Here is a 24,925-nt window from a genome sequence, read left to right as displayed (position 1 = left end):
ATTCAGATGTTATTAATACTAACGCGATGTCAAAATTACTTTTATGTCAACAAGGATGGTCCCAGAATCATGGATTTGCAAACGCTAAGGGTAATCGTTAAGCTAAGGTTGTTTCTTTGTTAGTCTCGCTAAAAAAGGAAATAGCGAAAATTACTGCCTAAAGTATACGTACAAAATTTGTATTTCAACTAATGGAACATAAAGAATTCAAAAACGACAATGTTAATTTGACATGATTTTCTCTTCAAACACGAAGCATCGCCTTATAAGGTGCATAATTTATACTTGTTGCCTTAACCAACACGGCGGCGACTTCGAACGACATCTGGAGGGCTTAAGAGTCTTCGACGATGGTTATATTGTCGGATTGGCCTAAATGCATCTTCTGGTTACTCTTCTGGCGAGTCGTAACACATATCTAGAGTTAAAAAAAATCAAGAAATTTTTAATTTAGAAACATCACTTATCATACATGTCATTGTCATCTATTATAACATTATTACCATCATTTGAATTCTCTTCCATAACATGTTCCTCTGGGTTTAGATACTGATCTTCGTATCCATCATCTCTCCATGCTTCACACGAACCTAAAACTCAATTAAAATATTTTTTAACAACTAATACGACAATATTAAGTTAATTCTAAAGTTATACTGACTTATTTTGAAACCAAGTGCCTTGCATAGTATTAAGATAACACAGATATAAGTTCGCGGTACGAAATTATATCTCGATACATTTATTCCCCCGTAGTTAATTAAAAAGAGAAATTCTGGTATTTATAAGGGTTGAGGTGGGGGCTTATTCAATCGTAGTGGTTTTAAATAAAAGTGGTGTCGGCTTAGTGAAAAATAGATTAGATGGAGATAGAAGGCTAAATAAATAATACAATTTTTACCGCAGTTCTATTTTTGATATTATTTGTCCTCCTGTCATACAAAAAGTTCGACGTATTTATGCAGCGTGACGTCCTTTGACGTCACACAAATCCACGCTGTCATCTGCACCACTAGATTGAATCTATTGTCGATCAAATCAGTCAGTAAAAGCACCATATTGATGCAGGATTCGTCCAATCAACGAATAATATTAAGTTTCTATGACTACCAGCTGTAATCGTTTAACAGGCTTTTCTTTTTTTGGGAGCAGGATGGGGAAGGACAGGAGAGAAGTAGTAAATAAAGGGAGAAGGCTAAATAACGTTTTAAAATTAGAGAAGAGCTGCAAATGCAAACAGGAACGTCAAGTGGATCAGCTTCATCTAAAATACAACTTAGTAACCAGCATTTACATTATCAACTAAACTTTCGTTCACTTGTGCCAGCTTGCCTTTCTACCGTATTGCTGAGGCTTGTTCTGCCAATTTCATTTACGGAGAGTCTATTTATAGCTATTTTTAATTGTGAGATTATCGTGAGCAAGCCACCGTAGCGTTTTTTGGCATGTACCAATTAAAGTTAGGTCTATACCTATTCAGGAGGTCATTAATAAGCTGAGTGGTCTTACTTTCTTGTAGAAAACAAAGAGATTGTACTAAAAAATAGGGGTATATAAACCGTCCGTCTTTGACGTTGTACATTGATAGTATCTCCAGATTAAATCATTACTGATTAGGAGGTTTTCCGCCTTTTACTTTTACTTAACTTTATTACGGTTTATATTATACTATACAAATGATGTATTATTATAAAAACATAATAGTGGGCTTCTTTGTGCAACAATTAAAAAATTAACAGGATGGGTTAAATTTAAATCCAAAAAGAAACTTCCTTTTCATAAAAAAATTATAAATCTGAGGCCATGGGTATAAAAACTTTATTTTCGCCGATGAAAATGGCGTCGGTGAATGCAGAGAAATGTCATCAAGAAGAGAAAGTGCTGCTTCTAAAAGTTCAGGAAAAATGTATAAAGTAGAAAATAAGAATAAGAGTTAATATTGAAAATAATTTTTTAATATCCGTTTTATGTCTGTCGGCCAGAAGCAGGGCATGCTGACCACGTACGAAATAGCAAACCCATGACATTATGGAAGGGAGATTTTTTAATATTTTCTAGCTATGTTAAAATTAAGGATCAATGCAGAATTAAAGCTGTTTCGATTTTTAGAAAAAAAGACCAAAAGTCAAAATTCGAAAAATGAAGCAGCTCTATCGTTTTTAAAGAAAAGTTTTATAACTTTTTCTCTTTTTTCTTGCTATTCTTGAGATAACTAAGAGAATACTTTTTCTTTTTTTTGATGATTACAGTTTTATTTAACATTACTTTTAGGACTTTTTGCATTTGCTCTGTTTGTTTACATTTTTTATTAGGTTTGTTTTTGCTAGTCTACTTTTTATGTTCTCACATGTTAAATATATTGTCACGTTTTTAGCCATATACAAACGTAGCTTTTGAGAGAGCATCCTAAAGGCAGCTAGCTAACGCTGCCGTTATTTATGGCTTTTTTTAGAGTTACAGTCAGTTTGATACAAGACCTTTCAATCCTACCCAGTAAAAGTAGCCAAATAAATTTGACTGTAAGAAAATTTGCAAGTAATCCAACTAATGCTAAATGCAGTTAGGTAGCTACACCTTTTAATGCAATATAAACATTGACGAAAGTCTAAAGTTCGGCCCGATTAACCTTACCGACAATTAATTTTGTAAGGATATGTTTTTATTTAAATTAAATATAAATTTTGCACGTTTCACGGAAACTATTTCCGTAAAACAAAATTGCTGAGTAAGTAATAACTGTCCGGGGTAATGATGCTTTATAGCACTTCGTGCGCTCCACTGAATATGCGGAGGCGGAGAGAGGGGGAGGGGGAGCGGGGTTCGTTAAAATAACAGCAGAAACTTAGTGTTGCTGATTTTTTGTAATTTTGGTATAAAAGACCAAAATAAAGTTTCCAAAAATTTCAAAAGTTTCTTTTCTCCTCTGACACGCACTTTCAGGGTCAAAAGGACGGCTCGTTGTGCCCGCCGTGCACTATCTTGTTGAAATTCAATTGCTTGTTTTAGAACGAATTTTACCATCCTGTTTAAAGTTTCTGGCAGCCATATAAAAATTATTAAACACGGCTATTCAAGTTTTTATATAATTTGCTTATAAAGAATGCAAAAAATCACCCCATATTTTCTCGATTTTCGGGTAAATCTGAAAAAATTGGGAAATAGGATTAATGACGTGTCCAAACTTAACATAATAGTTTTTGCGAAGCGAAATTGTGGAGCACGTTTGCTACCAAAAGAATTATTGAGATTCTCAAAATTTCGATAGAATTAAAATTATATAAAATCAGTGTAAGAAAATATGACTGATATTTTTTCACAAAAAGGTAGGTGATTTTTTTGTCTACTAGATCAAATAAGTTTGGACCGAGCAGCTGTAATAAAGGTTAGTTAAAAATGCCAATAAATAGGCTTTGTGCCCCCCCCCCCCCCCTACACCCCGTCCTCGTAAGGTACCAAATTAACAGCTTGAATTGGCATGTTTGTGGTATCCTTTTCATACAGAGGAAGAGAAGTGAATTTGAAAGTTATTTTTACGTTTTTTCTTTGGTTTGATGTACCTAGATAACTAAATTACTTTTTGGTGCCTGTGGCCACCGTGGAAAATATTTTTTGCTATCATCCTTCCATCGAATCATTAGCTAGCTACAGTCGGAAGAAAAAAATTCAATCCACAAGTATTAACAAAACTCTTTATACTCTTTTTAAATATTTCCTAAAATTCAAGTTGCTTCTATTTTTGTTGCATCGTGGAAATAAATTTAAGTCACCAATCCAAAACAACATGGGGAAAATATACCTCTTCATTCTTTAAGGTATTTCCTCATTTGTGGTTAAAAACTTTTGCACTGTTTCTACTAGCGTCTTTTTAGTGATATATGTTCTAAATCTGAACAATTTTATCAAACGGTGCCTTTACCTAAAAATTCTACTTTGTTTAGCTACCTACTTTCGCATGTTGTTAAATTCTTCAACACTCGAACCTCGCAATAAATTTTTCAAGAAGTAAGTTATGCACGACGTGTGAAGTCGCGAATGACCAAGTGGACTTTTGTTCGATAATGGTGGTGGCCGTCAATGTAATTATTGTTCTTGGGAGATTAAGCTTGGACATGTATAAAAATATTTATAAAGATAAATTTTTTTTTAGAGCTTTATCATTTTATTTACGCTTCTAACCCTATGTTTTTGCATTGTGTTTTATGAGCTTACAATAATGTGGTATAGCTAAGTTATGATACGTAAAAACTACTCTTGAATGACCCTTTAAGAATGTAAAACCCCATAATCTTAATCAAATTTCGTGTTTTTCGTAACTTTTGTGTTCAGTATGGTAGATTAGTATGTTGGTAAGTTTTTCAGTACCAGAAAATCTTTTTGTGGTGCATCATTATTACTGTCTTGAGTTTTTTATATTTTGGCAGGAGTTATTTTTAAAATTTTGAATTTTTGGAACAAAATAGATAAATAAATAACCTTGGAAAGAGTTCATTTTTTAGCAATAATAAATATACTAGGCTTTAATAAATATTTAATAAATTTATAAGAAGAATGGTACTTGTGGCATATTACTAAGTAAATAAACTAATGGACTAATTTTCCTCCTCTAAAAGGAATTGAGAAAACGAAAGAAAATATTGTAGAAGAACATTCGACTGTGAAATACTTTTCAGCAAAAACCAGTCGCTTTAAAATTGTTTTTTTTATTAAGTTACAGTTAAAAGTTCTTGTAATATCAGCCTGGTGTTTCTTATGATCATGTTTCTTATTATAAAAACACGTTTTTTTGTTTGCAATAAGTCAGACAAACTGAATGAAACTAGGTCTTGTGCGTGCACTTCTATGTATAAAAACCATTGTTGTAACTTCTAAAATTTCTGTGTGATTATGTCTGTAACATAGATGATGTTTTGAAATAGTTTTTGTCGTTTTCTTATGGGTCTTATAGGTATTTTTCTTTTTTGGGGGGGAGGGAGGGGGAGATAAATATTCTTCTATTATATTCTGCAACCGTTTTTGTCTGATTTATTCTTGCGTTGTTTTAATGCCTACACAACTTCCGAATTAAGCCCTACTTTGTTCTCACTTATAAAACTTTACCGTAGTTTAAAACAAGGGCAAGAAAATTCAGATTCTGGTTTGTTCTTATTTACTAACAAAATTCTGACTCAGGTTGTTAGTTGTGAAAATAGTTTTGTTTTTATTCATCGGAAAATATTTGGGCTTTGTCCTTATACAGTTGTTCTTACAAAAAAGTGTGTAGTCCTGTCACATTTCCTAAAAATTCCTAAACAATATACCAGAGCAGGTGATTTGAAATGTTCAATAAGTTCTTGCAATTTTCCTGAATGTGGATGGCTCCTCGAAATTAAATTCTAGTGTAGCAAAATTGTATTTCGGCAAAACAAAAATTACTCTACAGAATCAGTACGCCGTTTTCGCAAAACTGAGTGTCAAATGATCCTAAGCTTTGTCCAATACTGACTACAGCAGGGAGGGAGAGGGTGCTAACAGCTTCAAAGCCCATATCCCGCGAACATTGCCGCCTCTGGTTCTTGATGAACAAATTTTGCTTGAAACTTGCGAGAATGCTTCGCAACCTTTTTTTTTTAATTTTCTAGTTTTTTCTTGATAAAATAAAGTTGTGTAGTGAGTTACTAAGGATAAACCCAACAAAATTTATAATATTCCCCGATTATAAGGGATGTCATAGAAATTAAGTTTCCAGCAATGGCCAATATCTAAGTTTCTGAAATATATGGGATCTACAAATTGAGCATAGTTGTCTAATCGTCTAATAGATGAATGTAACAACTCAGTAAATATCATCGCAGAAAAACTAAAAGAGCTATTAAGGAAACAAACGGCAAAGGGATCTCACATTCACTTTTAATTTGAGTGCTGTTCCTAGATCTTCTCTAGGTTCGTGGATCTTAAGTCACTTATGACCCCTTAACAGTCGCATGCGAAAAACATTCGAAAGACATCTCCATCTTTTATGTTTTTGCACTCAACGCAGTTATAAAAGAAAAAAAATTAAAGAAAACAACTCGAATGAAAGGCTTGTTCGAAAACAAACGTCATCAAACTCTATCAATCTCGATTTTTTCTTTCTTTTTAATTTTAACGAAAATATGTTTATCTCGAATGCGTCGAAACTTTCTGTTTCTTTCGATTTTGAGGACTTTTGACGAAAATTTCGGCGCATTTGCATCCGCCTTAACTTAAGTAAAACTTTTAAATAGATTAAAGAATGAAACAAAAATCAACAAAAAGAGAATTCACTTCTGTTTTTGTCAAAAGTTTGTTTTTCATTTCATTCTTGCAGGAACATATAATATCAGTTTGTTAATTTTATTTAAAGAGCGGGAAGAAGATAGAAAACGGTAAAAAAATAGACGCGTGCATTTATACTAAATCTGATTTGTTTACTGTATTTGTTTTCGACGACAACATCTGAAAATGAGGAGTACTCAACTGACATTAAACTTGCCTGTTTAGTGTTTTTACTTATGAATGGAAAACGAGCAACTTTTTGTGAAATTTATCATTTATTGGGTATTCCCAGCAGAATTTTTTCTAGTGAAATGCTTTCGCCTAAATTATAGAGTCGTGGAATCAACCCTTCAGTCGCTCAGTACAGGAGCGTGATTTTCATAACCACCGTGAGATCGAAAGAATACTGATTTCGAATATATTCTCGGGAAAAAGGTTAAATTTTACATTAATCTGCATTATTACCACAAGAAAAATGACGATATTTTTTATAGAATTTGCATATAATTTGCATGTCAAAACCTGCACCTTTTCTTGTGAATTTAAAAATAGCTATTGTTTACGACGCTCGCGATATTTGTTGAAAACTCATTAAAAAAAGAATCATTCAACCGTGAGTAGCAACACTCCTCAGGGAATTTAAAATGTTTCTATGTAAAGCTCCTTTTAAGAAATGTGAAAAAAACTCCGTGCCGAAGAGTGCATAAAACGCATCCGAGCATGTTTTGATCGTCAAAAGTTTAGCAGAAAGGAAGAAAGCAGAGCAAGAGAGTAAGTGATGTTTTTTAGAATATTTGTTATCGTTTTTTTTTCTTCCTGTTTTCAGCAAAGACACTACATCAAGTTATTTTTGTGCTTTTAAGCCCACTTTTTTTGCTGACTAAATGCGATTAATGCCTAAAAAATGACAAGAAAAGATGGAGAAATTTCTGCAGAATATTCCGTTTTTGTAAAACTTGTGCCTCAGTTTTACCTCCTTGGTTTTACAATTCATATATTAATGTAGCATAAAAAAAATAAAAATATATATAAGAAAAAGGCTGGACATGTGACAAAAATAAATATGCGTTTGACGTTATAACAAAGAATCTCGTGAGTATCTGTGAACAAGTGGAAAATGCAGTCAATTGGAAACGAGCCTTTATGATTTATCTCAACTTATGGCAAAAGGTTTATTCCGATGTAAAATTAGTGCCCATGCACGCGTTTTTTTATATAAGAATGCTAAGAAGATAACCGAAATGAGATTTACGCCTTAAGGTCTAAACAGGAAACCATCAGTCTTCACAGAACAACATAAAACCAGCTGCAAACGAACAGAACAACCAAACAACCCACAGCGAACGAGAGAACTGGCAGTGAAAGAACTTGGAACTCCGTGCAGGTGGGTGCAAACACTAACCTTGGGAGTGTTCATTTCCTAAATTGTCGTCGGAATCGCCATCGCCATAACCCTTAGCGCAAAAGAAGGTAAAACCTAAACTGCAACACATTTTAGTAAAAGTTGTATTTTCCTGTGAATTTTCGTTTAGAAAATGTTGCAACAGGTAATCCCCGCAACTTAAGTTATATTGTATGATGGCGAAATTGAATTCCTGCGATATTTATTTATGTTTATATTTTTTGTTTTTAGTTATTACAAATTTTCACACAGGATAGCCTTTTTAGTTTATAATCCTAGTGTGTTTTATTCTCCGGTTTGAGCTACGGAAGACATGCGAGCACAAGAACGGCTTAACTAGACATCTGGCTAAGTTACCAATCCTACTCTCTTGCTGAACGTTAAACAGGAAGGACAAATTTGACATACCAAGGTCGGGTGTGATCTCACGACTTTCTGCACTGAAAGCAAACGATGGCTCAGCTCCCAGTTGCTTGCTTTTAATTTTTACTTTTAATTTAATTTTTCGTATCATTGCCGAAATAATCCGCGTTTTTTGTCACAACGCGTGGACAGATTTAGAGCGAGGTTATTTTTGCAATGTTTTTAAATGTCTTCTTTTTTACGTTTCTTTTTTACGTTTTTTCTTTAATATTAATAATTTAGACTGGTCGTTCTATCACCATTACTGTTGGTTCGCTCTCGGTTCTCTGATCGTTCTGTATAAACTATCCATTCGCCGCTGGTTTATCTGGTCGTTCTGTGAAGGCTGGTGGTTGTTACCTGTCAAATTTGTCATAAACTAAAGTGAATTTTTCACCAAACAAAAAAGGATATAACTTTGCGGTCTTGCGAACAGAACGTTTTGGTTATTTTGTTAAAGTAGAGGTGAACAAAAAATTATTTTGTGTCAGCCAAAAAATAAATTTAAGTGAGTGAAAAAAATTATAGATTTCTAAATCCTAAAATCTACTAAGATAACTACTGTATTAAGAAATAAATAACTGGATTTGACATCCTTACAAAATTTTCATGGAGTGAAAATAAGTAGGTTTTGGATGTACTACTTGTAAACACCAAAAGTAAGATCTTAGGCTTGAGATAATCTCTTTAATAATAGCCGTCGTCTGTCTGTCTGTGTGTCCGCGAAAGCCGTGTCCCGCAACGGGTTAATTTAAAGGACGGGCGACCCCGTGGATTTTTCCACGGGCTAACGACTAGTTAAGAATATTTAACGTACGATAGTAGTAACAGCATTTTATAAACTTCTTTAAACTTAATAAATATCTGTAATGACCAACAACAATAATTTTTTTGTAATGTTTTGAGTCCCTTTTTTACAACATACTGCGAACTTCGAACGATGAAGCTTGTTATGATGAGATGTCGCTAAATTTAGATAAATATACAGACCGGAAACATTCTACAACAAATCGAACGTGCAATATGGTGGCTTCATCTTATTCACGAATCTTTACACTCTTTATCTTTACTCGCAAACTTGTTCAGTAAGTTCAGCAGTGAAACATAATAAATATATGTTTGTCACATTTTGCTTAACATTTTTTCTATTTTGATTTTCAACTTTTTCTTGTTTAATTGTTTTTGAACATTGACCCGTGACCATCACTAAATGCGAAGAAAATACTCAATTATAAATAATTCAGCACTCAGGAGGAGGTAAACAATGTTGATTTATAATGGGGATTTATTATGGAGCAGACGACCAAGCCAGTCGATCTGATCTTTAAAATCAACACTTATTATAAACTTTTTATTTAGCAGCGATGCTGCAGCGCAGTTCGCCTCTCCTTTAAAGTGACGAGCGAAAGTAATATTACCTAAAAGGATACAGAAAACCGTTTAATCAAACAAAAAAATTTTTTAATTATAATTGCTAATTATTAGAGTACTAGTCAAAACATTTTTAAAACGAGCTTTCTCTTTGGGCTCCTTCCTTTCGGCCTTAGATGCTTACGACGTCATCACAGGACGAGGTCAATTTTCTGACTTTAACCCTCGGTGGTTTGAAATAACGAAAAAATGAATGTTAATATATTTTGTATCTCTGAAAACGTAAGGACTAAAACAGGTAACCAAACAATAAAATCGTAGAAGAAGGAGAACAAACGCAAAACAACTACGCTCTAAATTTGTGTGGCACGTTGTGACAAAGTGCACAGAATTATTCCGACGCTTATCTTTTTGATATTAATATCTGAGAAATTATAGATTATAAATGTCGAGTAAAAATGTAGTCTAGGGAGAAAAAAAAAAGAGTGTGTCTACCGAACTACGGGAGACTTTGTGGTACTATTGTGGTAAATGCTTTGGATAATATGAAATCTACAACTCTCGTTTTAAGCTACCGTTAATTACATTTGCTTGCAAATCACCTACAGACAATTACGAAGCTTCTTTAGCAGAAAAAGCACCCTCATTTCTTATATAAACACTTAAAATTCAGATCGAACTTTAAGAAAAACTATAAGAACAAAATTAGGCTAAGTTTTGGAGTTGTGTCCTTATTATTAGCGAAAAGATATAAAAAAATCAGACAAAAAACAGCCAGCCTCGTGTTAGATTTCACTGGTCTAATAAAAGCGCGTTGCTTCCTTGCGAAAGCCGTGAGATTGCACCTCGGTCGGTTGGTTTCATTCTTTCTGTTGAGCGTTCAGCAAAAGGATTGAGATTTGTCTTGCTGTGCGGTTGTTGTGTTCGCACGGCTTCTTAAGTCCAAATGAAAAATTAAATACACAAAAACTCCCTCGCCGTAATTGTAATTGAAACAAGAAATTGATTTTAGGACATTCGCTGCGATTGAGGCTATGCACAGTTGAGTTGGTGGACGAACTGAAACACTTCGAACTGAAACGCTAATTTACTTAAAAAAAACATCTAAACTAAAATCAAAAAATTGTGTTTCTTTTCTTTTAATATATACTTATCTAAAAGAATTACCTCTACTATGATGTATACCGTATTAGGGAGAAAAAGTCGAGGCTAAAAATTAGTCCAAAATAATGACTTCGTCTACATTCTTGTTAACGTTCTCATCTTCATTTTCTTTCCCCCCCCCCTTCAATGGTTTTTATGTTGAAATCAGTATTCGATTCGTTGCTTTCATCATCTTTTTATCTACACAAGCTTCAGTATAAGCATATAAACTGTTAATAAATCCATTCCTTATATCCAATGTCATCTTACCAGTTGTAGAGATATCTCGGAGTTGGTCTGTGCATCCATGACTTCACATGTCTAATGTCTTTTCGACCTTCTATTTTTTGAAGAAATAAACAATTTGTCTCAATGTCTTACTGTTGTCATACTTTCAAAGAATCGTTTTTTTTTTATTTTGACTGCACATGCATAAGGATCAATATCCAATGATGCTTTTCTGTTGCCAATTCTTTTCATGCAGTCTATCCCATTCATGCTTCCGTCCAAGTTGTGTTTTTACAAATATAAAAACCTCTGGAAACAATAATTGCAGTGACATACTCTAACGTGATCTCTACTCATTCCTTTTTGAAATCAAAAAAGAAGACAGAATATGCAGTTCTCAAGCGCATCGGATGATGGTGTTTCTCAATCAGAACTGTCATCATGGAAAACGACATCAAAACAAAGATATCCCTGAGAAAATTCAAAGGGAGAGTCGCGTGCAATAATCAATAAAATCAATAAATTAATAAAAAAAGTTTATCGAAAGCTCACGTTCATTAGAACATCCGTTAAAAACTGGAAATTAAAACTGCAAAATGATAAGAGTGAAAAGAACTCGAATAAAATCTTCAAAAAGTATGGTCGCCCAAATTTGATTTCCGATGATTTGATGAAAAAAATAAAAGCGATTATGATTGGTACCAGAGCCGTTGAACTGCTATGAGACGGCGAATCGTGATCGCTATTGGCAATGGTTTAGTGAAATCAAATCTTCCAGCATTGTTAAAGGATACTGAAAGATCGTAGAGTAAATAGAGGACTGGACACGAGGCGTAATGAACTGGGAGAAAAGGAAAGGACGACGACGTGGTAAATTGAACCTTTCGAGCAATTTCTTTTAGAAGAATAGCTGACTTTGCAAAAGAAAATCGCTGGTGTTATTTTTGATAATTGCATTCCAAAAGAACTCATTGTAACCTCGACCAAACATCACTCTCTTATGTGAACCCCGGGTAATAGGTTCTAAAACGGTTCCTATCAAGACCGATAAACGGCAGATCAGCGCAATTTTTGCAATATTCATGTGCGGCGTGTGTTTTCAAATCCAGCTAATTTGTGGTGGAAAAACAAAACGTTGTTTGTCAAAATACAAGTTTCCACAAACTTTTGATACCAAGTTTTCAGGAAACCATTGTGAAATACGGAAAAATCCCTCGGCTTATTTAAGAAGATAATGTTTTCTCTTTTAAAGCTGTTCGTGAAACACGGTCACCCAGCGGAACAAATCAGTCTTGTCATCATGGACACTTAAAGGCGAAGATAAGGCAACGATAAAGAGGTTGCCAACCAGCTCAATGAAGAAAAAGCTGACGTTGCAATTTCATTGAAACTAAGACAGATAAAACCTCCACATGCTAAATGGATTGTTGGCATGTACGAACACTTGAAAAGCTCCAATGGTTTATTTTTTGATGGTTTTAAGACGGCAAGGATAACTGAAGCGGTCGAAAAAGCAAATGATGCCTTTTGAAGTTTTAATTCTCAGCAAATTTTATTGTTTTGATTGTAGCTAACTTTGTACTTAGGTTAGTTATACTTCGTCTATTTCTTTTGTGCAAATAGAAAAAAATTTGAGGATAACACATGTCTACACAAATGAAGGAGAGTTAAATTTTACGCTAAATTTTTATCATTTTACGCACTTTTAATGATCTTTACACAAAGAATACTACTTCGTACAAATGCTGAATATAAACTCCCTAAATACAAAGATATACTAACACTTGATACACAGTACAAAACACGAACTTACGAACCACAGTACTAAACATGAAATGTAACACCTCCTTGTTGCCACATAAAAACAAATCAACTTTGATCAGCAACACCAGTTGCAACTGCGGATTCCAACCCCGTATCTCCTTAACTACACGTTCCAAAAAGCCGTGCATTGATGCAAACATTAAGTAAAATAATTCAATTCTAGATTTTGAATCAGCAAATGTTGACCCTAAACCTTTTTTGTCTTTGTTGCTCCATGTGAGTATTTTAACCACTGGCTTTCTACGAAAACTTCAAAATTCTGCTCTCTGCGCAATTCATTTCTGCGACATAAATGTTTGCGATTTAGGTACAGTACAGTCTTTATGTTCTTCGCCATTTCGCAATTTTAGGCTTAATTTGCGTTGATTTCTAACACATTTTTTTATACCTAGTAAAGGTCGGTTCCCACTGGCCGTCTAACTAGTGTTAATCCCTACCTATATGTTAACGCCTCAATTAAACGCTGATCTAATAAACATCTGCCAACGTATATATTAGCTCCAAAACTTTTTTTGTCACCATATTGTGCAGAATATAATGCAGAAGTGTTTGGGGGAAATGCAGAAATATGTTGACTTTCTTTGATGTCAGCATATCAAAACATTTTGATTTCAAAATTGGCGTCTAACAAGCTTTCAAGTAGCGAGTACTTTTTACGTTCACACTAGGTACTAAGGCGGTTAAAATCAGGACCCCAAGGACGAACCGAACTTAACGACCAATTTTGCCTTAGGACTTAGCTACTAAAGTAAGCTGTCCAGCTTTTTATGCAAACACAATTTAATCAGCGTCTTCTAGTTATGCTTTTAATCAAACTTTCTATCTAATCCACAATATGGCAACGAGCTGCATGTTTCGACATCCACATTTTTAATCCGCAGTCTTAAGTGTTAAATTTGATCACGTTACGGCGCGACGTCAATAACACAAAGGAGAGGCGAACTACCCACGGCGCGGCTGTGGAATAAAAAGTTTATGATTACTGTGTTGATTTTTAAGACCAGACCGACTAACAGTCAGCTCTATAATAAATAAAATTTACTTGTTTCAGCCATCATAACAAAAAAAGTCCGAAGAAAAAGACGAAGAATATTTAATATTGAAAATATTTGTAGGGTTATAAGAATTTGCACCTAAATCATTGACATCACACATCAGAACGACATTGCACCAGACCCAAAATATAAAACAGTCTCTTAAAAACACCAGTGGCTAAATTAAAAAATAATAGAATATATTTCTCTTGATTGTGATGGTCCAGGTCAATACGCACGAAATAATGAGTAAAAAAAGTTAAAGAGCAAAACAGCAAAAAATGTTGAACAACATTTGAAGAAATTTTTTTTTTATTTTATACTACTGAACGTACTGAACAAATTGATATTTACTTTACGAGTAAAGATAAAGAAAATAAAGATTCGTGAACAAAGATAAAGCAATCATATTGCGCGTTCGATTTGTTGTTGAATCTTTCGGGTCTGTATATTTATTCAAATTTGGCGCCATCTCAACATAAAAAAATTCATCTTTCAAAGCTCGTAGTATGTCGTGGAAAAGGCACTCAAAACATTAAAAAAATATTTTTGTTAGTCATAATAGATATTTCTTAAGTTCAGAGAAGTATATTTACCGGTAAGTACATCCAAAACCTACTTATTTTAACCCTGTACAGCCATGAAGATTTTGTAAAAATGTTGTTAGGATGATAGTCAGACACTTAGTTATGAAATATAATTATTTATTTGTTATTATAGTAGTTACCTTAGTTGATTTTAGGATTTAGATACCTAATAATTTTTTTTCTCTCGCTTAAAATTTATTTTCTGGCTGCCACAAAATAGTTTTTTGTTCGCCTCTTCTTTAACGCCAATATCCTATATTAAATTAATAAAGCCATTACAGTGCACCCAAAACTTTAAGACCAAATACCTTTGAAATGAGATGGTGACGTCAATGATTTTTCACTGCGTTGATAACTAGGGACCACTTAGGACCAATTTGGATAATATTCCCAAACCTGATCAGGATTTAAGCTCTACCAATAGAGGCAACGTGAAAACAAGGTTCTAAATTATTTTTTTGTGGATGGGTTGTTGACGTCATTAAAATTTAAATGACGCTTCTTTTTCATTTTTAATTTGCACAAGTGGATTTTTCCACGGGCTTTATCGACTGGTATAGATTTAATCGACTTTGCAAAAAGCACAGACAGTCAGATGGAAGCTTCGAATTGTTATAGAGACTGGTCGATGAAGCCCGTAGAAAAATCCACCTAACCAGAAGAACAAAAATTAAAAAAGTCCGTCATTTGAATTATATATGATCGTAGTGCAAACTAAATTTGAAGTATAACCCGTCCTTATGGTTGTCTTTACATCTATGTCGGAAATCAGTAAAGATATTTGCAAAAGGTGAAAAGATTTATAGAGAACTTTTGAAACTCTTCTAAAATTAACTTACATTGACATTAAAATGTCAAATTTGATCATTTTTTCGTCATGTAACAGACAAAATTTCCGGACGATGCAAAAAGACAACAAGAAGACATGCGTCTTTAACATCTGCGCTGCTAGAGAAATCAAATAGTCATACGTACGCATACCGTTTTGCATTTAGGTTACACATTAATTTATGAACGAACATAGATGGATCAAACCAGTCTTCTTGGCTAAGCCGAAATGAAATTCCGAAAATGATAGCGGGATGTAAGAAGGGTAAAGAAAAGCAGCCATAATCAACCCCCAACGGTCTTGTAGGTTTTTTCCTTGGGACGGAACCTGAACCGTCACCGCTACACGTTTTTTTTATAAGAAACAAGTATATACGAAACCTTAGGCTTAGAAAGTCAAAATTTTAAGAGAACAGGCTGAGAAAATCTCCAACAATAAAAAAATTATACATATAACAGAAAAAGGGAGGGCAAAAGTAAATTGGATGTTCAAACATGCATCTATTTTTAAACAAACTAATGTAATGTCAGAAATAAGAAACGAATGAATGAACGTCCATATGATACTGTGCGAACCTAGCATATGTCGTTCATTAATCATAGCCTGTACCATAAAAAACATTGTAAATAAAAGATTTTTTTAAGAAACCTTCAGACTTTAGGAAAACTAAGAAACATTCCAGGCTCAAGATATTGAATTTTTAAGAAATTTCAGGCTCAACCAAATGCTTAAACAAACCGTGTATGAAAATCGATCAACTCCCCTGCTACCTTATCTTTGTGAACCACAAAAAGGGACCATGAAAGATGTTATACGATCAATATTATTTTGGCTCAAAAGGGATGCTGTGCTGTTTTATACATATATCAACAGATACCAAGAAAAGTAACAAAACTCAGTAAAACACATTAAGGGATTAAGCCACAGGTAACTGCGGTTTGACTTAGAAAGCCCAGTTGAGTGCCTAATAACCACAATGTCACACACTCAGGTGGAGCGTTTTAGTACAGGTATTCAATTTATCGTAAACCTAGTAATGCTGTGACAACATAAGTGTTTTGGTTGATATGTACCTTTTTAAATATACATAACTTTCACTGTGTGGTCTGCCTTTGAATGCCAAGTGGAACGTCTAATAAGAACCGCAGTGTCACACATTCAGGTGGGGCGTTTTAATAGAGGTATGCAGTATGTTGTGAATATAGTAAGGCAGCCACAACATTTAAGTGTTTCGGTTGATATTTACTTTTGAAATAAAGTTAACAACTCGTTGCTACCCCGTCATAGCCAAAAACAGTCGGCCAACCTTTTTTTATTTTTCGGAGAATGTTCCCTGCGAAAGTTAAAATACTTCAGGCTGAGAGCTTAGTTAAAGTAAGCGCTGTTGCACATCCGTTTAGATGTTACGCAGCGTCCGTTAAACAGAAACAACCGATCGCTAACTCTGGACTGAGCTTAGTACAGGTAAACCATGTTGCACGTGCATTTATGCTTAATACCCTTTTAGCACAGTTTACAACCTTTGTTACAATGACCAAAACAATTAGTAAACATTATCTTATTTTGGTAGAGGAAAACTGTGTCACGCATGCGTATTATAGGCGTAATAGCCTTTTCACAGCTTGAAATTAAATAAAAACACATGCAAAACAGACCATTGTTAACAGGAGATTGAACGTTTACATTTAGCATCCTAAAAATTGTTGTAGGTAGCTAAAAACTTTATATATTAGCAAAACTTTCACTTTTTAACAAGAGGTAGCTCAAGAGCTAGCCAACTGAATAAAAACTTTAAAAGAATGGGAATGGCTAGGTATGAGCTACCCATCTTTAGAAAAATGCCTCGAAATGTACGTGCCTAGCTAAAATCTTAAAATTGTTTTGTTTAAGATACACAACTAGATAACGTGATAATATATTCAGCATACACCTAGCTATGGAGTTATGTGATGACCAACTATCACAGAATGTGTTGACCTTTGCATTCTTTTGCAAGGATTAAAAAATATGAAGGGGTGAACCGTTAAGGTGTAGATAAGTGCTTCAAAGAAAATGGGAAAAGGTTGGGATAAGATTAAGTTTGTAAAAGCAATGTAAAACCAGTCCGTCCTCGAGGCCTTGTGTTGTGGTTGCGTATGTGGATACCCCGGCCTAAAAATGAACGCCAGGTTGCGTAACACGCGAAACGAAGGAGGTTTTTGAATAGTTAATTAAATCTAAGTCCGGCGCAAAGCAGGCTTACTACTCTGGAACTCTGCTAACTTCAAAATTGTAGCTAAAATCTTCACTTTCATAGTATAAGACGACTATTTCAAACATCTGCGTGGAAACACGCAGATGAACAATAGAATGTCAACAGATATCAACAATTCACCAATGCGCAAATTGACTTACTCCTGTTTAAAATGTTATACCGTCTATGTCGCAAGGATAACGTTACGTTGCGTGTGTTACTAGAAGATGACGAAGAGCTCGTTGTGTTGCGCGACAAAAGAACTAGGATTAAATAGAAGACGTAAGACCAGAAAGAATAGAGTAGCATTAGCAGTAAAGGACAGAATTTTGTATGTCACTGAAGTATAAACCTAAAAAAAAGGAAGACTGTATGACATCTATCTTTCTTGTCTATTGTCCAACCGCCAGTATGAAGTATTATATGAATAAACGTAACAAAAACATGAAGTCTTTAGTGACACATATCATGTTTTTGTATATTTACCAATCGTCCGGTTAAGTTGTCGAGCAGTAAGCGGAATTCGATCCGCGGTCCTCAGAGCTGGTAGCCGCAGACGAACCCACTGCGGCAATATGTTAGTGATGAACTCAGATATTTTATCCGGTTGGTGTGTATACATCGGTGAATTCATCTTTTCACCTATATATACACACCATCCGGATAAACTTAAAGTTGAAAACAGAATTGGTTAAAATTGTTATCTAAAATTTTTAACTCTCCCGCCTTAATATTCGCGAATGCTTTGTCAACCCCGAGGAATAATTTTTTCGCAAAAACTAAATTTCGTGGATTTGCCTTTTTTGCAAATAAAATTTCTAATCTGCGCGATGTTATCACCGCGAAACAAAATTTACAATCCACGAAATTTAATTCCGATAAAATTGCGCTTTTACGGCAAGTCATCTCAGATTGAAGAATCAGTCATTATTTGTATGTGTTTTAGCATGCTATGTATGTAATCTATTTTCCCAAGCAAATATTTGCGATAATCTGGCTCAACCTTGTAATTTACAATGGATTCTGCTTCAAATTTACTCTATTGTTATAATTGATCCGAGGTCACAGTTTAACTAGACGGATCTCAGCAAAGTTTTAAATAATTGCACGGATGTACTTATTAGGCATGGAATATGTTTTACTTTTTGTGATTCAATAAAATTTTCTATTTTATGTTTTGTTCAAACCTAATTATCACAAGCATCATGCTTAAATGTTTTCTTTAGATTTCTAAACATGAGTGAGCTGCTTGTCCTTAAAGGTCCAGACATAGACTGCTCTATTGCTTTTAGCATGGCAGCAACTCCATGTCCTTTGCCGGATGTAATGGAACCACTGGCTGACGTTACATGTAATTTGGACATGTATGATGGAGGTAATATCTTTTTATCAAATATCTCTCCTTCAAATCTGAACAATTCGTGCAGTAAGTCATCACGGGAAGAAATAAAAACAGAATTTCAGGATAACATGGATTTAAACAACAACGTTACTGCAGTAAACAACATAGGCAATTGTTCTGTAAATACTGCCACTGTTGTATCAAATGAAGGGAAACCAGAATTACCAAAACAAGGTCCTCGTGTAAAATTCACAACAGGTCAAAACATGAATATTTTCCTTCCACCGTTAGTACCTGCTAGTATGTTGTTGCAGAAAGAAAGTTTTGAGTGTTCTACTTACGAAATAATCAAGAAAGAACCGCATGATACTGCCATCGGAATGATTTGTAATAATTTTAAGGAAGAACGTTTTTCCAACAGTCATAATAAACTGTTAGCTAATAATAGTACGACAGAATCTGTTGTTGAAAGGAATGAGGAAGGTAGCAATAATAAGACGGAATCTAACAATGACGACGGTGATAGGATGGTGACTGGCTCTTGTTTATTTGTGAAAAAGGACGATGTGAGTCAGCAAGTGGCAGGCCCGCCTGATACAACGTACGTTGATTTAGTAACCACGGATGAAGCGGAAGAGAATAATACAGGCGGTGCAGGTTGTGTTAACAAAATTAAAAACTCCACTTCAGATAAATATCGATATAAAATTGATCCGAAAATTGTCACGAAATTGAAAAATCAAAGGCGCTACGACAAATTGCGAAAGATGACTTGTCGACGACGTCGTTGCTTTGAAGAAGGCGACAGTATCGCTAGCCGGATAAATACATCGAGTAAACGAAAAACACGAGTTGAAAAATACTTTGTTGACTCTGAAAGCAGCGATTATGAGTTGATATCTGACAATATGGATCATCATATTGATGTTTGCACGTCCTTAAACGAGTTTGATAAAACTTCGTGTGACGTTGAAATAAATAAAACGATTCCGGAAAAGCGAAGAAGAAAAATCATTTTGAATCTTGAAGATTTCCTGAGTGACACTGATAATGCAAATGTAGCAAAGGAAAACGATCCAATCAAAACTAAATTTATTCAACACTGTCAAAAGGGTAAGAAAAGCAAGAAAAGTGAAATAGATTTAAGTAAGACTGAACGGAGCTTTCCTTCGTCTGTTGTATGTAGAGACTTGAATACTATTTCAATAGATGAGCGTTTTAAACACCACATGAAAAGTTGGAACAAAAAACAACGGCGGAGGGAGCGAGAAAAAGAGAAAAAACAGAAGGGTTCTCCATTAGGGTGTGAAATTAATGGAAATTTAGAAATTAAAGTTACACCAAATATTGAGTCTGAAGAGAAGACCTCAAATGCGAGCTCGCGTGTGACGTTCTCTATGGAGTGCTTTAAACTTGGTGACAAATCATCTAAATCTGCCTCCTCAATTGCTGTTAGGATGAAAAAGGGTAACATGAAATCATATAATAGACGAGTGTATACACAGTCAATAAAAGATGAGGACGCATGTGCAAATTTATTAAGCAGAAACTTGCAATCAAAAATTACTGATAATTATGGTTCGTATGTAGCGTTTGATAACAGTCTCAGAAACAATGTTGGAAACTCGGAGCGTTTCCGTAAGACTAACAGCATGAAAAAAACATCGGGTTCAATCAAAAAGAGGACGTCATCGGCGGAATGTTTGATGAAGGCGAAAAGGCGTGGTTCGTATGCATTGGAGAAAATGAATTTTTTATGATGTAGTTACCATTTGGTTGGATCAAGTGCCTTTAATAGACGTTTGCTTGTTTGGTTGCTTTATTTAGTTTTTGGTGGGAGAGGAGTGGAGGGTGGTTTCTGTTACTTTTTTTGTTATTGTTATATATATATTTACATGTATTTATATTTAAGAATGTTGTTACCGTCCTTCCCTGATAGTACGCCATGTGTTATTGGGTTGGTTTATCAATGGAGCTCCCAAAATCCTATCTAAAGTGTTTAATCAAGAGAACACTTTTGTGTTCTGGTATCGAACTGTCTGACTATAGGAGGGGTTTTGGAAAAACCTTCTTAATTTTAGGATGCTCTAACACACCCGCAAGGTACTCCTGGATGGCCACGCAATTTAATTGGGTGTTTTATAACATACATATATGGGGGTATTTTAAAACGCCTCTGGGGTGTAAAGTTAGACGCTGTGTTTTATAACCCGTGTGGGCGTTCTAGAACAGCTCACACAACCTATCTTATAATTTATAAAGTCCTTGTTAGCGTAGGTCCCTGTGAGAAGTTTTAAAGCGCCTCCCTCTACCGCCCCACATTTTTAACACAATAAAAACCCATCCCTAATAGTGTTAACCACCCCCTTTTTGCCACCCGTTTTTGCCGGCTTTTTTTGCCCCCATTTTCAAAAACATAATGAAAAACGAAAGCAGACCCTTTTTAACAGGTTTCAGAACTATCAGTGTCGAATTAAGTTAAATTTGTAGAGCATTTTTTAGGGGGGGGGGGGAGGCTTACATAGTTCGCTTTACATGAGTTTGATGTTATAATTTTTGTCGTAGATAGTGCAAGATATATTTATATATTTTCTATCAATTTATATTTATAGTTATAGTTTGAATGTTATTTTTTGCTATTTCAAGCCACCTGATTCTAAAATTTGATAAAATATACAATAGGAAGAGCTGGATCACACATAAACAACAATATAACCCATATTAATTTTGTTACTTTTCTAAAGCAACACGAGTTAAAAAGTATCGACAACTAATATGGCATCAGTGTTTGTAAAGATTCTGCCATTTTTCTTTTAACAAACTCTCTATCTCCGTAATTTTTATAGCTAAACTTCGTTATCCTGATAATATCTTCCACGGTCCGTGAATGTTGTTAAGAAATCAAGAAATCAACGTTTCTTGACTAAGTACTCACGTAAGTTATAGAGTTCTTACGTGCATTTTTAAAATGTGTGGCCATACTTCGGAAAATTCCTTATTCCATTACGTTTATATCTTGCAAAAGTACTCTTGATAGATTATAATATATTTCTTTTCTATGTTAGGGCATTGAACAACGACATTATTTTTTTTGTCTATCATCCGTTATCTATTGTTAATAGAAAAACTTGTATAATATCTTCATGAATGTAGCTGTTCTGTTTAGGCTTGAACCAAACACAAACATACTACGCTGTACGCCATTTATTACAAGTTGTAACCCTAGAACCTGGGTTGTTTAACCAAAAAAAGAGCTTATCTCTTCCCCTCAAATTTTTCATAACTTCTGAAGCATACCTTTTCAGAGCTTGAAATTTGGTAACATTTCATAATTTTTAGTTATTTTTAAAATAGTCAAAAAATTTTGGTATGGCGCCACACGGTAGTTCATCGGGTTTTAAAGGGTTTTTTACTATTTCAGAAATCCTTAGGGAAGGATCAAAAAAGCTTTGTCTTTTACCCTTATTTTCACGGGGGTATTATGGTATCAAATATCCTCAGGGTGGAGGTTGGGGAGGTTAACCACCTTAAATACCTTTTGAATAATTTAAGCTATACTGAAAAAATGTAGTATGAAATATAGCATGAAATAAGTTTGTTTGGTATGGATAAAAATCTGACGTCAATATTTTTCTGAGAACCTGTTTGCCTCCGGATTGCTCTCTTCATTAATTTTGTTTGCCAAGATATTCCCTTCGCAAATTCAGTTTTTTTCTGGGAGCACATTTAACAACATGGTTGCCGTGGCAACTCTCAAAATAGGATTCCAATTTTTTATCAATGGAAGTTGCCAAATAGAAAAATGTTACTTTGTTTTTGTGTTTGTTAAATTGATATAAGGGTTCTGGTTAGGATTCACGATGTAATTCTAGTACTGTATTGCTAAAAAAAATTAGACTTAAAGGGTCTATTAGCCACGAGATTTGTATTATCCTATTGACTTCTTTTTTTAGAAAACGTAATAAAAAGTCAAGATTGCAATACAGACGGCGTGGTCTGTTGTACATTCATTTTATCTTAGTTATCAGCCTGCGGAGCGTCATTCTCAGTGGATGACTGATAAAGTATAAAGACATGCTGCATCCGTTGGAATCCACGATAGCGTTGAATAGTAGCAACGCTACCGATGATAAATTTGAGTTGGGTCATTGGATAGGGAGTTAATGATCTACAAACTGAAAGAAAAGCCCCTCAGTCACACATTTATACAAGTACAATCAAGTTTAATCGAACTTAGTTATGATTTGAGCGACAATGGTGAATTTTCTTTCTTGTGACGATTTGTGTTTTCGCAGATACTGAATTTCTTTAAATTAGCCTACTCTCCGAAAACTTTGAAAATTACCATTTGGGTATGCCAGGTAGGTATGATCAAAATCAAGCGCACTTCCTCCCTCTGCCGTGGCCTGTAAACTTCCTATTAGGGAAAATCTAGAAAACGCATATGGGAGATTCCATGCATGCTGAATTGCATCACGTTCTTAGTAACACGGATGTCGATGTTCATATCGGGATGACTTAATTCCTGCTAAATAGTTTTGAACACCAGAAAACACAGAAGCCATTCAATGAAGATTTTGAAATGCCTTTTCTGTTTTGAGGGGTATTCTGAAGAAAGTGTGGTCTGATTTTAAAAAAACAGACCACACAGACAAACCAGACGTGATGACCAGTATGCAGTAGCAAATTTAAATAGGCATCTTTTATGCTTATTTTGCGCATGTAGTTGTCCTGTTGCAAAATTTCTTTTAAATGATACAAACCTTTAATTTCTAAGTTTTAAATTCTTATAAAATAACATTTTTGGATACTGAAAACATGTGTCTTCAAAATTCTTTTGTTTGGGACAAACATTTCAATGAGCATGCATAGCTCCTACTTTATTTGATGGAACTGTTTATCCTGGACAGGTTTTGCCATAAAAAGGATTTTAATACCAATGCTAACATCTCTTGGTTGTTTGTTAAGCACTACCAATTGTTAAAAAAATATTACAAATTTCTAATGCCTTTATTTTAGAAACATCCATATATTATGGGATGAACTCGGACGATTATATAAGAGCAAGGAGGTTTAAAGAAGTTTTTAAACCTTTAAAAGCGTGCTTTTCTTTGTCCAAACTTGTGCTTGGCCTCGATATTTTTTATTGTCACTTTTAGAGGTAGAGTTTGTTGTTATATTCGGGAAACTTTTCGAAAAATCTGTGCATTTTTAACACAATTGGTACAATAGATGGCATAGATTCTGTGCTAATTTTACATCGTTTAAAACTTCTTCGTTAAAGATACAAGTCGTGTTTTTTTCACGCAAATCTTCATCACTGTTTGAAGATAGTAAAACTCTGTCGCCTCATCAGTGGCTCAGTGACCGAATTATCCGTAATTGCCAAGTTTATAGTAATGGACGAAGATCTTACGAAAAAACTAGTCGCTAATCCGTGCGAATATCCACTGGTGCCCTATCAGCAAATTATTTACTCTGCGGTGTACCAGTAATAAAGCTATGCGCAGCCATGTTGGACAAACGATATACGACTGTTATTATGAGGATAATCATTAGCACGGTAAAAATCCACGGAGATTCTCACGTTGCAACAGAGCCTATAAAAGTATATCGCGTTTGTTATGGTAGCCGGTGGATAAATTTTTCGTTCGTTCTTTATTTATCGCATTTCGTGTTTTTGTAACACGACTTTTTTCTCGCGCACAAACACATCGACGGAATACGGCTATTATTAAAGATACTAGCCGGGGGATCTGGCATAAGGACGCCGGGTAAAACTGTGTCACGCAATCAGGTGGAGCACTTTAGTACAGGTATGCAGTATGCCGTAAATCGAGTGAAGCGCACACAACATTTTGTTTCGGGTATAATGTATTTTTCAAAAAATTTCTTCAACTTAGCCGAAATAAAAAAAAACCCTGTTTACTACTTGTTGTTGTTACCCGCCATAGCAAAAGCTATTATGCGACATTGCTTTATTTTTCTGAAAAAGTTCCTGTAAAAGTTTAAAAATTAAACGTAACACCGAGCTGAGCACTCAGTACAGGTAAACGTGTACGTAAATCGTGCCGCGCAGCCAGGTGGAGCCCTCATGCCGCTGTCATCTCACATGCAGGTATATGGTATGTCGCGAATGCAGTGAAGGGCACAAGCGCTATACCTGTTTGAATTGAATGCATTTTTTAAAACAAAGTTACCAAAAAACTACATTTTTAGTCATTAGGGATGATTTATAGACGCTTGGATGGTAAATT

At 34.6% G+C, this 24,925-nt stretch overlaps 1 protein-coding gene across 1 annotated transcript; it reads left to right on the top strand.

The window, feature by feature from the left end:
- Positions 1-6,984: 6,984 nt before the first annotated feature.
- On the top strand, positions 6,985-20,894 carry LOC130636567 (uncharacterized). Its single transcript, XM_057446325.1, has 2 exons — positions 6,985-7,044; positions 18,553-20,894. Exon 2 carries the CDS (start codon positions 18,563-18,565, stop codon positions 20,426-20,428), a length of 1,866 nt encoding a protein of 621 aa, XP_057302308.1. The 5' UTR covers positions 6,985-7,044; positions 18,553-18,562; the 3' UTR covers positions 20,429-20,894.
- Positions 20,895-24,925: the final 4,031 nt, after the last annotated feature.

Source organism: Hydractinia symbiolongicarpus, chromosome 3 (assembly GCF_029227915.1).
Source record: "Hydractinia symbiolongicarpus strain clone_291-10 chromosome 3, HSymV2.1, whole genome shotgun sequence".
NCBI lineage: Eukaryota > Metazoa > Cnidaria > Hydrozoa > Anthoathecata > Hydractiniidae > Hydractinia > Hydractinia symbiolongicarpus.
This window is presented reverse-complemented; position numbering and strand designations above follow the sequence as displayed.